At 58.0% G+C, this 17,221-nt stretch overlaps 1 protein-coding gene across 1 annotated transcript in view; it reads left to right on the top strand.

Annotated features, from left to right (window-relative positions):
* Window positions 1-3,309: 3,309 nt before the first annotated feature.
* The window catches only part of NPEPL1 (aminopeptidase like 1), a 19,769-nt gene continuing 5,857 nt past the window's right edge, over window positions 3,310-17,221 (top strand). The window contains exons 1-6 of the mRNA XM_077778346.1: window positions 3,310-3,689; window positions 4,132-4,302; window positions 8,056-8,145; window positions 8,600-8,681; window positions 10,357-10,499; window positions 16,248-16,325. Of these exons, the coding sequence (XP_077634472.1) occupies window positions 3,348-3,689; window positions 4,132-4,302; window positions 8,056-8,145; window positions 8,600-8,681; window positions 10,357-10,499; window positions 16,248-16,325 (906 nt within the window). The 5' untranslated portion in view covers window positions 3,310-3,347. The remainder of the gene's footprint in view (window positions 3,690-4,131; window positions 4,303-8,055; window positions 8,146-8,599; window positions 8,682-10,356; window positions 10,500-16,247; window positions 16,326-17,221) is intronic.

Genomic DNA, 17,221 nt, shown 5'->3' with positions numbered 1-17,221 from the left:
GGTATACAAGTGTTCACTAGACTTGTTTTTCAACTTTTCCAGAAGTAAATGGATTTTTCAAAATTTCTAGAGAAATGTGATTTTCATGGCTATTAGTTCATTTTCAATCCTTCAGGGAACATTTGGCACAAATCTGGGTGGCATGCCTGACGCAGGATTTACAACGCGTAACTGAGGCGCTCTCCGACACCCAGGCACTTACTGGTGGCGAGGGCAGGTGCCTCCGTCCCGTCTGGGTGTGTGAAGCAGCAGATCACTATCCGCCGGGAATGAACCCCACCTTGACTTCATGTTAGTCTTGACTGAGGCACTTGCACTGGCTCTGTGACCCACGAGATCAAGTTCAAACTCTGTGGCTCAGAGTACTTCTCGTGTGCACTTTATGCGTGCACTTGAACTTCGCATGAACAAATCACTTATCGGGGATCAGACTGCCCGGGACACCTCAGCTCGTCCTTGGCTGTCTCGTCCCAGCTCAGTCTTGCCCCAGAGACTGGATTTCTGAGTTTTACTGCTCTCTTTGCTCCTGCAGCTCTGCGCCCACGCATGCATGTATCGTGCCCACCCCCAACCCCCCTACACACCCACATGCCATTGTACCCCCAAAGCCTGACCTGGCTTAGACTTCTTGGCAACTGATACTCAATAAGCATCTACTGAATAAAGGAATGAGCGACAGTACTAGAAATAACCAACAAGCACTCCAGGGGAATGCGTGTTCCTCAGATCAGAATAATGGAATCTGGGAATCTCGTGGCACTCAGTGTAAGCAGGCATCAGAGGAGGTTTTCTACAGACGTGAAATTAATATATGAATGCACATCTCATTCGCCAAGAGCCATCTGACAGCGTACGATCCCAGAAATGTGTTTTAGAATGTGAACGGTACCAAGAGCTTCCCCCTGAGTCCTGGGAATTTTATTCTGATTTCTTCCAGGTTTAGGTCTTGTTCCCCAGCTGCTGAAGCCTGAACGCCCCGTTGAATTCGGGATGAGTCGCACCTCATCAAAAACATAAGTTAACTTCTTGGGTTGCATTAAAGATCCGGTAAGTTGTTTTAAATTTTCATTTTTTTGAAGAAAATGAAGTTGAGGTGCATTTTTCATTGACAGTGAAATATATACTAAGCTGTGGATTAATACCTTCATAAAAATTTATCTAAACAAAGTGCTGCCCGTCTTATTTATGTTGGCGTCTGTCAAGTCTGCAGTGCAAAGGGGAAGTACTTTCCTGGAATATATTTGTATCTGTCACAAGCTACATCTTGAGGAAATTGGCAGGCATTTGAAGTGAAATAACTCCTTAGCGGTCTGTTTAGTTTGGATTTCTTCGACTGGGGGTGGGGGGAGGGGATGCTTTGAACTAAAAATCAGGACTATCTGCTCCTAACAAGCATCTAGCATTTCCCTGGCTTTGTGTATCCTAAGTGTTCTCCAAACGCTGGTTGGATTGGGTAATCTCGTTCATCCTTTCTCGGGGCCGTTGGGGTTATTATTCTCCTTTTAAATATGAAAGAATTCTCAAAGGAAAGAATCTCTAGAATGATCTCTCTACCAGCAGTTTCTCTGCCCCTCCAACTCCCTGCACTCAAACCTGCCAGAGCCGGCTTGCTAAAAGCGAGGCTTGGATCCTTCCGCAGGCAGAAGTCTCTGGAGTGAATCCCTGGCTTAAACCACAGCCCTCTCCTTCCCTGTTGTCTGGGACCCTCTGAGACCCTCTGATCGTCTCCCTGGGGTTCAGAGCCCCGTGGACACGTGGACCCTCTGGGTCTGGGCTCTCCTCCTAGTTTCTCCTCCCTGAATGCTTTCCCCTGCCCTGCTTGTGTGGGCAAGTCCTATTTCACCCTCCAGGACAAAGCTCTCGGCCCTCCCCCTTGGAGAAGCTCCCCCATGGCCTCACCCCTGCCGGCGGAGTGCCCTGTGCCTTTGCGTCGTATTTGCAAACAGAGAAAAATAAAACAAAACAAAACAGTGATAGATCATACAAGCTCTTCTCGTACCCTTTACAATGTGTGAAAACATTCAGCTGCTGTAAAATCTTTTGAGGAAAATAAGATCCAATTAGCGTCGACTTTCATGTGGGGAAAGCCGAGGGTTTTCGAAGGAATCCCTTTCACGGATTCAACAACTGCACCTGTTCTGTGCGGGGCACTGGAGCAAGGAGGCGATGCAAGCCCTGCCTTCAGAAGGCTGAAGCTCTGGTCCGGAGGGGCCGCCAGGGACCCCGCAGCCGGGACCGTGGCTCCAGACGGAGGGCGAGACACAGACGAGGGGACGGGGAAGATGAAGCCGTGGCTGGCGGGTGGGTCGCAAGGCAGGGAGTGCGGGAGACGCGCTAGGAAAGCAGCAGCTGGAAGCCTTGGATGCTGAGCGAGGGGGTTGCCTTCGGTATTTTTTAAGGTTGATAATGAAAGAAACTCAAAATGAGAGCGGTGGCGCATGGAACTAGCTGGAGGCAAGAGGGGCCATTGAGCAATCAGGATGTGGGCAGGAGCTGTATTTTAAATGACCGCTGGTACAGCTTCCTCAAACCGGTCATCCCTCCCTGAACCTGTATCTGAGCAGCATCCGGAGCTATGACCCCAAACGGCATACCCGCCATCCACCCCATATGCCCCAGGGCCCCTCTGCCACCCACCACCTGGGAAATAGTGGGGACCTGATCAATGTCAAGGAACCCATTAAGCGAGGAGGGCGGAGCTGTTGGTACCTCCCCGCATGCAGGGCAGCGGCCTGGGGCCTGGTCTAAGTCAGGGGCTGGCCCGGGTCTAGGCATCGCCCAGCCAAGGCAAAGCTGACTGGCAGCTGGGGGCTGTGGGAAGGGGCGCACTGTGCCCCCCCCCCCAGGGACGCTCGGGACCCCCTCCGGCAGCTGGGCCTAGGGCTCATCCAGACTGTGGTCCAGTGGGAGCTGCCAGGGTGGACTTGAGGTTGGGCCTGGGTGGGCTCAGCATATGCTAGAGGTCAGGGCCACCAGGGTGTGCTGGGGCCCGAGGCCAGGGCCTCTTCCTGGAAAGGCTGTCCGGAGAGCTCTGTTTCCCTCACTTTGAAGGCAGGACCCACTGTGGGGGTGGGGGGCCATGGGGCTCGCGGCCTGTCCCGGCCTGGGGCCTGTTAGGCTGGGGGAAGGGGGGACNGCGCGCGGCCCCGCGGGGGAGGAGCCGGCCGCGCGCTTCCGGAAGCCCTCCCGGCGGCACCTGGCCGGGCCCACCCCGTGCTCGCAGCTCGAGGCCAGGCGGCCCCCACGCTGGCCTTTTAAATCCCCACCGTGTAATCCCACAAGGGTGGAATCGTGCCAGCAGACACACACACGCGCACACGCACGCACGCACGCTTAGCTCCAGCAAGATGCCACACATCTTAATTACAGGATCGTGGGTGCCCTGGGGAAGCTGCAAAAGTGCCCTTTTAGCGACACAGGCGCCCGCGTGCAGGGACCGGCTCCCGGCGAGCGGGCTGTTTGAAGTCTGGTGTCTGTCTCTTGTCTCTCCCCTTCTGATCCAGCTCTGGCAGGCGGCGCTAAGCACGCTCAACCCCAACCCCACGGACAGCTGTCCCCTCTACCTGAACTATGCCACCGTGGCTGCCCTGCCGTCCAGGGTGAGTCGGCACAACAGCCCTTCCGCTGCCCACTTCGTCACCCGACTTGTGCGGACCTGCCTGCCGCCCGGGACCCATCGGTGCATCCTGGTGAGTGCCGAAGGCCGCCCGCCTGCTACCAGCAGGGAGTCTGGCATGCCTGCCGAGCGCCCTGGCCTGCGGTGCCTCCCGGGTGGACATGCGGCCGCAACCCAGGGCACTGTAAGCCCTGCTTACAGACGGGGCAACTGAGGTCAGAGAGACTAGGCCATTTACCCCCGGATCATTTTCGGTGTCAGATCTGAGACTCAGACCCAGATTTCCTGAACCCACTCCCCTCCGTGTCCTCCATGCCCCACTACTCTCCTGTCTGGGAGGCAGTCCACATCTGGTGGCCGTGTCCCTTTGTCACGCAGTGAGGCAGTGGCTCCGGGCAGGCCCCTGCACGGTGGCTTGGTTGGGGGCCCCTCTGTCCAGATTGTGCCCCAGCCCTGCCCGAGCTCAACCCCTGTGGGTTTGCCCCTCCTCACGCCTCTGCCTGTCTGTGCTGCAGATGGTGTGCGAGCGGTCGGACGCCTTCGCCTCCGCGTGCGCCCTGGCCCGGGCTTTCCCCCTCTTCACCCACCGCTCGGGGGCTTCGAGACGCGCGGAGAAGAAGACGGTCACGGTGGAGTTTTTCCTGGTGGGACAAGACAATGGGCCCGTGGAGGTGTCCACCTTGCAAGTGGGTGTCTGCAAGCTCAGACTGTGTCCCCTGGGCCTGCGCGAGCTGGGGGCCGCTGGAAGGGGAGCTGGGGGGTCTCTCTCTGTGTCTTCCCGGGGGGGGTGTGGAATGTGGCACTGGGGAGCTGCAGCAATTCCTGAGAAGGCCCCCAAGGCCTTTCCAGAGCCAGGCAGCTGGCCCCCTGCCTCAGGGGAGGCTTCCTTTTCAGGATTCAGTCTGTTTGACCAGTATTTACCAAGCACCTAACCAGTGCCAGGCACTTTCACATTTCGTACTAAGAATCCTGTCTGTGTGTGTATCACCTTACCTTCCGTGGTACACTTTTACACACGTTGTTGCATTGGACCTTCAGAATAATCCTTTTATTTTTATAACGTTTATTTACTCTTGAGATGGGGGAGAGGCAGAGAGAGAGGGAGACAGAGAAGCCCAAGCAGGCTCCATGCTCAGTGTGGAGGGATTCCAGGTCAGAAGTCCTTGTATGGGGGTTGCGTTCCTACCACACATCCTCCCCCGCCTCCCGTGGCGACTGACCCCTGACGTCACCCTCCTCGTCCCCGGCCAGCCCTGGGCTGTGCTTCCCACCCCACCCTTCACTTCTGTCCCAGCCCCCGCACCCCTGCCTCCACCTCGAGGAGGAGAGGCCGTGCTTCCGTCCCCACGTCTCGTAACAGCTGCCTTCCTTTCCTTCCATTCCTCCCCAGACGTGGAAAGCACACAGGCTAATTGCTTTGCCGTTCGGAACTCCCTTCCCCCACCTCAACCCACAAAGTGGAGGTTCCACCCCACTTCCTGACATTGTTTTTTTTTTTAAGAGCCCTGTCTGCCAGCCTGGGACGTTTGTCATCCCTCCTGGAAGGGTCTGCCCCACCCAGAGTCGTGCCTCCTTCCCACGTCCCCTGTGGCCTATGACCTCCTTATCTCTTTCCCGACCTCCTGGCTTTCCCGTCTCTGGGTCCTGGCAGGCCTGCGGGGTCGTCCCTCCGCCGGGCACGGATGAGCACTGCCCCTGTCGCTGCAGGGGCTCCTTCTGAGTTCAGGCCTCTCCGCGCCAGAGCCCGGGGCTGGAGCCTGAGCAGCACCCCGGGCCCCNCCTCCCTCCCTCCTGGGCCAGGGGTGGGCTGACTTCCTGCTGGGCCTGGACCCCGCCAGCCTCCCACCTCCTCAGCCTCCCCGACCAGGTCCTTCCTGCTCGGGCCCCGCCTGCTCTCAGTCGGGCTTCCGCCCACATCCCTTTCCCCTGGGGCACCTGGCCATCCGGCTGAGATGGCCTCCCTCACAGTCGGGCCCTCTGCCCGCTGAGCGCGAGCCCCATCCCACCTGATGGGATACGTCTTTGCTCAGCCTCTGTGCCCCAGGCTGGGATGGAAGCTTCCAGAGGGCAGGGACCTGGTCTGTAGCCCCAGCACGGCCCAACCTGTGACCAGGGCCGCTGGGCTGGTGGGTCTCCTTGACCCCCATCCGGGGCATCCTGCTCTGCCCACTGCCATGGGAAGCTCCCCCCCGCACCCCACTGCTCTCCTGGACCATTGCAGCAGCCTCCGGGCTGGCCTTGCTGCCTCCAGACTCCCTCCCTCCCTCCCTCCACTCCCCCTTCCTCTGGCCACGTGAGCTCAGTGTCTTCCAGTGCTTGTCAGGTAGCAGGAAGTGCTCTTAGCGAGCGCGCACGCCGCCGTGCTTAATCCTCTCAACAGCTCTAGGCCTTGAAGCCTGTCCTTATTCCCATTGTAGAGCTGGGTAGACTGAGTCTTTGTAACTTTAGATGACTTATGGGGGCCCCGCCAGCAAGGGGCAGAGCCAGGTCTTAACCGCGGCCACCGTCTGTCAGTCCTCTGTCCCATCTGTCCTGGGTCATGAGCGCAGGAGCGCTCGACGCCCCATGTGGCCTTTTCCATACTTTGGGGCCCCCCTCAGCCACCCTCCAGGTCCTCTTAGCGTCTGGGCTCCTGTGGCCTCTCCTCCCCCCTCCCCTATAGCGTGTAGCCGGGGAGGGACATGGTCAGGTTCCCAGGGCCTGGTGTGGAGCCTGCACACAGGAGGAGCCCCCCGAAACGTGGGTGGAATGAAACGAATGAACGAGTGAACAAATGCTTGATCCTGCTTCTGTGATGGGGAGGCTGAGGCACGAGGAGGCACAAGCTCTTCATGAGGCTCCGAGTGCTGGAGGGGCTCCGGGAGCCCCCCCCGCAGGTGCCGCCTGCCCGCTGCCCCAGCCGCGCCGCACCAGGAGCTCTGAGCTCACGGAGGTCGGCTGGCCGAGCGCGTGGCCTCCTTAGCGACGAGTCTCAGGGCACTGACGCACCTCCCAGACAGCGGCTGTGGGCTGCGTCAGCAGTGAGCAAAGGTCTCTGCAACGCCCGCGGACGGGGACCCTCGGCCTCCCAGAGGGGAGCTCGCTGTCAGGCGGCGGGGACCACACGAGCACAGCTCATATCTGAGCTGTCAAGCCCTGCGTCTCTGCCTTTGAGGCTTTGGGGTTTAATTACCTGGGAATGGCAGAGGCCCTCTGAGCGGTTCAGCGGGGTCTAGGGGGAGGCTGGGCTGGGGTCAGCCCCGAACCTGCCCGCCCCGACGCCGTGGGGCCGGGAAGGGCGGTGATCCACTCCAGCTGTCTGCACGCCCATGCACCTGTGCCGCTCTGCTCTTCCCACATCGCCTCCTCCCTGCGCGCCAGGGGAGGCGGCCGGCCAGCCTAGTGTCTGAGGCGTGGGGGTGGGCATCGGGGTGGGGCAGGTGGAGACGAATGAGAAGGCAAAGAGCTTCCAGGATCGGTGTTGAAGCAAAAGCAGGGCAGGCGTTCTTGGCAGCAGTAGCAGTAGGGCTTAGTGGGGCGGCCGGCCGGTGTGTGGGTGTGTGTGTGTGTGTGAGTGTGTGTGTGTGTGTGTGCGCGCGCGCGCGGTNCGGGCGGGGGCGGGTCCCTGCTGCCTTCTGGGCTCTGGGCCAGCGTGTGAGCTGTCCGAGGCAGGGTGGGCACTCCGTGCCCAGAGCACGGGCGTTGAATGGCTGGGAAGACGGGGGCAGGGAGTCTTTACACACCCACATGGGGCTCAGGTGAGAAAAATGCCCTCCTGATGGCCGGAGGGCCACGAGGAAGGCCAGCGGGTTTGGGGGTGCAGGACAGAGAGTACTTTTACTCTGCTGGGAGGGTCCAGAGAAGCTTCTGGAGGATACGGCCTTTAAAAAGCACCCAGAGGATGGCTAGGGTCTTGACCAGAGGAGAAGGGAGGGTGTATTGGTCAGCTCAGGCCACAGCAGAAGACCACAGACGGGGTCTTCACAGGCGTGTATTTCTCACAGTTGTGGGGGCCTGATGTCCGAGGTCAAAGCGGGGTCTGGCATGGGCCCCACTCTCCTGACCTCGTATAAACCTGATGCCCTCTCACAGGCCTCCTCATTCCATCACACTGGGGGGTTAGGGCTTCATAATACAAGTTTGGGGGCGACGCAGACGTTCAGTCAGAAGCAAAGGCTTGAAGCAAAGGCTGAGGGATTACTGGACGATCCGGGTTGCAGACGAGGTCAGGGCTGCGCTGAACTTTGTGCAGGGCGCCTGGCGGTCACAGGCACTGGGGAGCAAGCGCAGGCAGCGTGACCCTTTCCTCCCCGCCCCACCCCTCGATGACGTCAGCCGCCCCGAAACCTCCCCTAGGGGCTGCCGGGGTGCCTGTGGTCCCTACGGGAACAGAGAGGGCGGGACAGCCCTTCCGGCCTGGTCCCGGGTCCCCAGTGAGGGCCTCTGGTTTTCTTGCCCAGTGCTTGACAAGCGCCACGGAAGGCGTGCGGCTGGCTGCTCGTATTGTGGACACTCCGTGCAACGAGATGAACACAGACACGTTCCTCGAGGTTCGTGGCCCCGGGGAGTCCGTGGCGCCGGGCTGGGACCAGGGCGGGAGAGGCGTTAGCAGGCCCCGAGGAGGCCGGAGGAGACCCGGGGCCGGAGGGGGCAGTGTCCACAGTCTGTGCGCCTTGCCCGGGGAAGTGGGGGGCTGCCGTGGACGGGGTCCTGCTGTCCCCCCAGCTGCGAGGGGCCACCAGGCCTCGGCTGAGGGCGGAGGGCGGACAGAGCCTCCTCCCCAAGGCCTCTCTGCAGGCCTGCAGCCATGAACTGCAGGAAATTGCAGTTTGGAGGGCGAGCCTTCTGTCCTGGGTTTAATCGCGCCCAGAGCGGAGAGAGCTGGGGCCCTGGCCCCCCTCCGTCGCGCGGGCGTCTGCTCATCCCTGGCCCAGAGCCGCGGCCTCGCCTTGATGGAGGCCACCTTCACGTGTCTTTGTGTCGCTTTTCCATGACCGTGTCCAGGAGATTAAGAAGGTTGGAAAAGAGCTGGGGATCACCCCGACCATCATCCGGGACGAGGAGCTGAAGACAAGAGGATTTGGAGGTGGGTGGGGCGGGGCCTCGCCGGCCGCGGCCTCAGGCCGGTCCTGGGTGCTGGGGTGCGAGGGTGGAGGTGGGTCACACGCTGCGTTGCCTTGAGCTTCCCCCGAAGGAGGCCAGCCTGCATCCAACACCCAGGCTGGACCCTGGGAAGTAGACCGTCTGTGGGGGAAGAATGAGGCACTGATTGAGGTTCTGGTCTGGATTCTGGAAGCCACGGTGTCCAGGTCCTTCCACGGCCCGCTCTCCCGTCCACGAGGGCTACCGTCCTGGCTCCCTGGGCCAGCTCAGCAGGGCCTTTCGGCTCCTCGAGGGCACAAGCCCACGTCTGCGTCAGGGCCTCGTCTTCACGGCCAGCCCGCTTTCTCTGGAGTACTTCCCCGAGACACTGGCACAGCAGGGCCACCACACCCTGCACGTCTTGCGCGGAAGTTGCCTTCTCAGAGGGCCTTTCCTGGTGGCCGGGCACATCCTCCCGCCCCCCATGCACTAGGACAAGGTGCTCTTGGTCTGGCTGGGGGAGGGGCACTGTACTCTTGACCTGTGGCTGCCAAACAAATGATTCCAGAAGGAAGTGCCACACGCTCCTATGGGTGGGGATTGGGCATGGCTTAGCTGGGTGCTGGGCTCAGGGTCTGTCCCGCATGGAGACCCAGCATGTTGACTGGGTCGGCCGTCATCTGAAGGCTCAACCGGGGCCGGTGATGTGCTCTCTGTCACCCGGCCTTGGCTGTCCCTTGTCACGAGGGCCTTTCCTTGAGCAGAACTCACAGGCAGCAGCTGCTTCCCTCAAAGTGTGATTTCTGGGCGAGGAAGAGTGAGCGGGCGAGGGAGAGCCAAGGTCTTTTTTCGTAACCCAATCTTGGAAGTGGGATCTCATCACTGCTGCTGTAGCCAGAAGCAGGGTGGCCTGAGGTTCCATCCACATATAGGGAGAGGGGCTCCACGTGCTCAAGAATGCCCGGAGGCGGGGGTCACAGGAGTGCCTACCTCAGGACACGTAAACCCATCCACAAGTGGAGGGAGGGGCTGCTCCTGTCAGAGAACTCTTCACAGAGGAGAGGACATCTGCAGTGGGCCATGCAGGATGTGTAGGAGTTTGTCAGACCGCCATTATCAGTGCTCGTCCTGATCTTTACGATTGTTCGGTCCGGTTACTGGGGGACTTTCGGGCATAGCTTCTGCCCACAACAGGCTTTCTTGAGAAGAAGGGAAACGGCACGGCAGCAGTGAGGCAGCAGTGGGAGCGAGCTTGGAAAGGGTGGAAGCTTCGGGGTGGGGGAATGAGCGTGGGCCGGAGTGGCCTTGAAGCAGTATCCAAAAATCATTTCATTCTGCAGTGGTGTTCATTTCTTTCTGGGAATGATACAGGTTTTTGTTTTGTTTTTCTTTTTCTCCTCAGTGGATTTTTTTTCTTAACGATACTTCACATAGAATTCATTCGCAGCCCCAGCGCTTTGGAACTAATTTGCATTGCCCGCTGCCACGCTGGCCAGGGGCAGGAGAGGGGGCAGGTTCCTCCCTCGAGGACAGCACACGCTCCAGGAGAAACACCCACACGCCCGTGGATATTTCCGGGGGTGGGGGGCGGGGAGAGCTGGTGTTACTGGGGGGCTGCTGGGAGGTCTCTGCTCGGTCCAGCCTGAGCCCAACTGACCCCCACCCCGTGCTTTCTGTAGGAATCTATGGTGTTGGCAAAGCCGCCCTGCACCCCCCCGCGCTGGCCGTCCTCAGCCACACCCCAGAAGGAGCCACCCAGACCATCGCGTGGGTGGGCAAAGGGATCGTCTATGACACCGGGGGCCTCAGCATCAAAGGGAAGGTGAGGTGCTGGGGGCGGCGCTCGGGCAGGGCCCCCGGGGTGAGGTTGGAGGCGGGCTCCTCAGCGCTGAGAGGTTTCGGGGACCTTGGCATTGGGGCGTGCCTCCGGGGAGCCGGGCTCGGGCCGAATCAGTGGGGCTGATTCCTCTCCTGAGGGGGAGACGGTTTCGTGTCCACACTGCAAACAAAACTGGGATCCAGAAGGAGCCACAGAAACGATCAAAAGGCTGGAAAACTAACCCGAGGAGGCCATGTTTACGGACTCGGTGCGTCTGAAGAGAAGGGTGTGGAATGGCGCCCACCGTCCCCGTGACCATCCAGGGTTTCCACAGACAGAACCTCGTGGGGGTCCGCACGAGCCCGCGCGGGGAACAGGCCCCCGGAGAAGGCCGGAGGGGATCGGAGCCACAGGCAGGCAGCCGGCAGGTGTCCCGGCGAGGCCGGGTCTCGCAAGTCTGGCCTGCGAGCGGCCTTCAGGAGGGGCCGTGTCCGGGGGCTGCGTCTCCCCCCTCCACACCCAGCGCGCCCGGGCCTGCCGTGCCCCGAGAGCTGAGGTGGCACCAGGAGGAGGAGGAGGGCCACGTCTTCATCTGCTCACGTCACACACTCGCACTGAGCAACTACTGGGCACCCGGCCTGCGCCGGGCTCTCCGGCGCCAAGACCCAGAAGGCCTGGGAAGGAGCAGGCATGTGAAATCGGTGCCTCCGGAGACCTGGGAAAGGAGAGCCAGCCTTGCCAGAGACGGGGCCGTAGAAGAGACAGGACGGGCCCAGCTCACGCAGAGCAGACGCGGAGAGCTGGCGGCCAGTGGGGCTCGCAGATGTGTGCTGTTGGCCCGGCGTCGCTCTGTAATCTGAGTGAGTTCCCGGCATTTACAAAACAGGCAGGTTCTCACAGAAGGCTGGCTGGCTGACCCTCGGTAAACTCGGCGGACTGGCGGCACGGGCCCTGTCCCCCTGGCAGCGCGGGCCGCAGCTCCGGCGCTGCCCGACCCGAACCCCAGTGCTGGTCGCTATTTGGGGTAGAGGCTGTGCTGCCTTTTGCACTGACTGCTAGTCTGTCTAGTGCATTTGGTAGCCAGAGTGCATGGCCTTTTTTTTTTTTTCTTTTTTAACATTTATTTTTGAGAGACAGAGGGAAACAGCGTGAGCAGAAGAGGGACAGAGAGAGAAAGAGAGGGAAACACAGAATCTGAAGCAGGCTCCAGGCTCTGCCCGACTCGGGGCTCGAACTCACAAGCCGTGAGATCATGACCTGAGCCGAAGTCAGATCCCTAACCGGCCGAGCCAGCCGGGCGCCCCTGTGTTTTCTTGTTTGTTCTTTTGTAGCATCCTTCCTCCTGTAAACAACATTATTTTCAGGACTAATTGGGAAATGATCCAATAATAAAGGTTTAAAAAAGCAAACACCTTCCATTCGTATTATCATGCCAGTGAAAAATTGAAGTAAATGTTACAGGGGTTCCTGGCTGGCTCAGTGGGTGGGGTGTGTGGCTCTTGATCTCGGAGTTGTGAGTTTGAGCCCCACGTAGGGTGTGGAGATTACTTAAAAATAAACCTTTAAAATAAATAAATTGATGAATATTATAGTATGCATAGAAAAGATAGTAATGTATCAACACTTTTAAATAACATTAATGGGACGTTTTGGATAGGAAACAAGTATGCCTCCTTTGCGGCCTATCGTGGTAGCAGATGTTAGCATTACGGTGTCTGTTTTCAGGCCTTTGCTTCTGCACATTTGTCCATGATTTTACCCAAATTGATCTTTTCCACATCTTTACGTCCACTGCATGGACAGAGGTGCCAGGTTTGTGAGTCCGTCTTCACTCGGGGTCGGTCCAAACTGGTCCAGAAACACAATTTTAATCGTGAAGAGTTTCTATTGCATGAAGCGGCCAATACACAGATACCCAGGAAAAGTCTTTCATGTAAGCGTCACTTGGCAGAGACTTGGCAGAGAATCTTGTTTTCCAAGAAACTCCAGAAATTGTGATACTGTCTGTGTCTTCAGTCCTTCGAGGTTAATTTTAGGGGCCTTCAAAGATCTGGGGAGAAAAAGCGTCTTAAGCAAGTCCAACAGTTCCCTTAGACGGAGAGAAGCCGAGAGCCCCAGGCTCCCCGCGCCCTGGGGTTTGCTCGGAGCCCGTGGTTGGAGGCGCTGTGGGTGCCCCCATTTCTGACGGAAGGCACGGCGTGGAGCCGGTGCTGGCCCAGCCAGCCATGCACCTGGCAGTTAACAGCGTCCATGTAGAATGAGGTTTCTAAAAGGATACGTAATTACAGTGGGTGGGTTGAAACCTTTTATTTATATGATTAGAACTCACTTCAAGCCACGGATTTTTCAGGAGAAATATTTTACCACTGATGGCGGCAGGCAAACCAACTTTTAGCCTGTTAATTGTTATTTTCAGGCTCCAAAGACAGTGGAGCCCTGGGCCGCACCTGGTGCTGGCCACCACCGTCTCTCCCCCGTGACACTGGCTCTGGCCCTGGAGGCAGCTGACTGCCAGCAGGGGGAATTGCAAGCTCGTTTCTCCTGGGATCAGATGCTTATTCGGGATGCCGGTTTGTTGGAGGGCAAGTGAGAAGCAGGGGCTGCTGGAGGATGAGGCATATTGCTGGCGGCCCCGGTCCAGTCCTGCGGGACGGGCCAGCCCTCTGTCTCCAAAGACTTCAAAGGTAAATCAGGATCAGTGTGAATTTAGGTCTCAAATGTGTGAGTCTCAGAACCCCTCCCTCTCTCAAAAAGGGTCAATCCCAAGAAGATTCTTTTTTTATAAGACTGATGTCTGTTGATATTTACCCTAGTGGAAATTCAAACTGGGGAAAGATAATAATTTATTCTAAAATAACAGTATAAATCCATCACGTGTAAATGTAAATATTTTATGAAAATAACTATTTCCCGGGACGCAAAGAGAAATCATTGAGAAGAGTGGCATTGTTTTACGTTTTGCCAGCCTCGTTCGTGTCTTCCTTAATAGAAGACAGCCAGGATCTCGTTGCTGTCTCTGCATTTAGTCTGTTGTGATCTGTCGCTTTAGTTGAAATAGAAAAAGAAAAAGAAAATCTGGACTCGCTCATTTTGTAGTTGGAAAAGGGAGAAATATTTTAGTGCCCTTTACAAACAACCAAGATCATTCGTCTTTGCTATTATTACACCAAAACTCGTCAAGTGGGAGTGTCTGCAAGCGTAGTGGTCGTGCGGGATCAGAAACCACAGCAGTGGCTCTTTGCACTCCGTTACGTTAACATCTACGGTCTGTCATGGACTCGGCATGATCTTGTGGTGTCATGCATGGGCCACTCAGAAGACACTGCCCGCGGAGTTATGCAGAACCTCCAAATTTCGACACAAAACATATTTTTTTTTTTCTGAGAGAGAGAGATTGAAAGCATGAACAGGGAAGGGTCAGAGAGAAAGGTAGACACAGAATCTGAAACAGGCTCCAGGCTCTGAGCTAGCTGTTAGCACAGAGCCTGACGCGGGGCTCGAACCCATGAACTGTGAGATCACGACCTGAGCCGAAGTCAGACACTTAACCGACTGAGCCACCCAGGTGCCCCACAACACATAATATTTTTAAAGTCACACTTGGTCCCACCATCTGTGTCATTGTATTTCTAAAAAATTTTAACAAAATGTTTATTTATTTTGAGATAGAGAGTGAGCAGGGGAGGGGTACAGAGAGATGGAGCGAGAGAATCCCAAGCAGGCTCCACACTGTCAGCACAGAACCAGCATGGGGCTCGAACCCACAAACTATGAGACTGTGACCTGAGCCAAAACCAAGAGTCACACATTCAACTGAACCACCCAGGTGCCCCAGCTTATAACATTTTTAAAAGTCATGCTCCGTCCCACCATCCATCTCATTTTTAAATTTTTTAATGTTTTATTTATTTCTGAGAGAGAGAGAGAGAGAGACAGTGTGAGCAGGGGAGGGTCAGAGAGAGAGGGAGACACAGAATCCGAAGCAGGCTCCAGACTCTGAGCTAGCTGTCAGCAGAGAGCCTGATGCGGGGCTCGAACCCACGAACCGTGAGATCATGACCTGAGCCGAAGTCGGATGCTTAACCTCCTGAGCCACCCAGGCGCACCTTAAAATCTCCACGAGGAAGCTGCCGCAGAGGCAGATACAAGTTTTTCAAAATCATGATTTTTGCTTGAAAGCTCAGGTTTTACCCCGGCGCCCATTGCTGTCGGTTCGTCTCCCGGAAGTGAGAGTTCCACTTTGTTCTTTTTTAAGGAAACATATGCCAAACACCTAAGTCCGAATAACCCGCAGGAGTCAGCTGTTCCTTGAGGTAAGAACGCTGTTCAGGAGCAGAGTTCTCTAGCTGAGCAGAGAACTGGGCCCCCGGCCGCCGCCCTGACCGCCCTGACCGTCTGGTGAGAACAGAACGGCTCCGCACACACCTTCCGTTCCATCACGCAGAACATCGAAAACAGTTGTACTCGGCGGCGGCAGAGACTTTGAAACATTAGTCACGTATCTGCGTCAGCAAGGAGTCAAGGGAGTGGCCCCACTATGACTCCGACTCCGTGGAGGGCGGACGTGACAGCCCCGTGAATGTCCCAGGTGGTGACATCTTCCTGCTACTCTGGAAAGCGTCTCTTTTGTTAAACTAGGAACAGCATCGTGGGGGGCCGTCTGCAAAGCTCACGTAGTCAGTTGAGTTACATTTGCCGTGTGGTGCTCCTTGTCTGTGATCGGGAGGCCGCCCCGGTGACGGGGAGACGCAATTTCAGCGACCATCTCCAGCTATTCTGTGCCGGCCGTTTTGCAAGTGGTTCGATTTCAGATCTGAGGCCCCTGTTTTTCCATTTAAACAATCCTGTGCTTTCTTGCTGATCAGGTCAAAGAGACACCTTATTGTCGATAGTGCTCGCCCGGTCGTCGTCACTCAGCTTAATTGTAAAAGCAGCTCAGTTTATGTCTAAAAATACTTTCCATTAAAACCCGAGGCTTGTGTAATCCGATAAGGGTTCAGAAAAATCACTCTGTGCATTTCAGACCCAAATCCTACATCTGATGCCCTGTTGTTAATTTAAAGTATGAACTTGTCAATTAGAGCTGGGAGTCTCTCGAATGTAAAAATGTGTAACCATTCTCGCCCGGTTTGTAGGAAAAGCACAGTTACTCACAGTCACTTCGGCAGCATGAGGGGCCCGCGCCCGGCCCGGCCCCTGTTAGACACGGACGGAGCGGGCGGTGGGGTTGGGGACTGGTGACAGTGACCTTGGGGAAGAGTTCGCATTAACCTGAGCGGATTGTTTGAGACGTTGATGTCGAGGAGCAGGGAGAGCTTCGGGGAAGCCTGTGCCAGAGCCCGGCAGCCCTGCCCGGACACCTCAAGATTCAGACGCCCCAGACCTCAGTTTCCTCCTCAAAACTTGGGCAGAGACGTGGGCAGAGAGAGCTGTTGCAGGCAGACCCCAGGGGAACTCGGCAGCCTGGGGTTGGGAGCCCGGGTCGGAGGAGCCAGTCTGGGGCAGCTCCCCAGCTCCCCGCCCTCCCGCCTCTGGTTCATCAGGTAACCCCCAAAGCTCTGCTCCGGCAAAAGGATCCCGTCACCTTCGGCCATTATGTCCCATTGCTTGTGGGGAACGGTCGCGTGACCCCTGGGCGTTTCTGGGCTGCTCTGGGGCCCTGGTGTGCCAGGCAGGGGCGGGGCCCTGCTGAATGCAGGCCCTGCGACCACGCCTGCTCACTGCCACCCCCGCCCTTCTGTGCCCCTCCAGACCACCATGCCGGGGATGAAGAGGGACTGCGGGGGCGCCGCGGCCGTGCTGGGGGCCTTCAGAGCTGCCATCAAGCAGGTGAGTGTGGCCCCCCATCTGTAGCCCTCTGGGAGGGGGGCTCCCTGGGTGTGGGCTCTCTTTCCTCCCCCACCCCCACGCCCCTGCGCCCCCCCAGCTCAGCACCTCTCTCCCTGCTCTGCGTGGACTTCCAGGGCTTCCTGCCTGCGCTGGGGCCCCTCTGAGCGTCACCTGTCCTGAGCGTCACCTCTTCATAGAGTCTCACCTCTGACAGGGGCACGTCTGCCCGGATACATTGCCTTTTCCTGAGCGTGTCCATCCCCCCACCACTCGGGGTGTGGCTTCTGTCAGGCCCCCAGTGAGTTTGTGTTCAGTGAAGAAGCCACATGGCATGAGCCACACGGCGTGACACCTTCCTGCTTCCTAGGGGCCCGGCCTTCACCTCACCACATACCAGACCTTCTTTCTCCTCCAAGTGAAAACAAAAAACAAAAGCAAGGTCTACGCAGATAGTTTCTGACTCCGGCTGGTCAGGGGTCCAGCCTGTTGCCCGAGACAATAGACGTCCCAGGAGGAAGGAAGGCCCTGTCTGTGGGTGGGCGTGAGGGAGGGTGCCCGACTCTGCCTGGGGGCTTCTAACAGGGCGGAGGGGGCTGGCACAGCCACCAGCCAGGCCGGCTCCCGCGTCTGCCCCGCGCTGGCGCCCGCCGGTCTTCTGTGAGCAATAGCCAGGCCGGAGGCCTGAGCGGGACGTGCCGGAAGGAGCCGGGCCCTGTGCTGGCTTGGTAGCTGAGCTCGTGAGGACGCGAGGGGGCAGGCCCCAGCTGCAGGGTGCCCGCCGGGGGGCCCTCGCAGGGGGGCACAGCCGTGGCGTGTCGGCGGCCCGTGAGAGGCACCTGGAGGGCTCAGGCGGCCGCGCTCGGGCCCCGTTGCCCTTCATGGCGGTTGCTGCTCCG

Source organism: Crocuta crocuta, unplaced genomic scaffold, assembly GCF_008692635.1.
Source record: "Crocuta crocuta isolate KB4526 unplaced genomic scaffold, BGI_CrCroc_1.0 scaffold27, whole genome shotgun sequence".
In the NCBI taxonomy this organism is placed as follows: domain Eukaryota; kingdom Metazoa; phylum Chordata; class Mammalia; order Carnivora; family Hyaenidae; genus Crocuta; species Crocuta crocuta.
The sequence above is the reverse complement of the archived record's forward strand: the minus strand, read 5'-3'. Positions and strand labels throughout refer to the sequence as shown.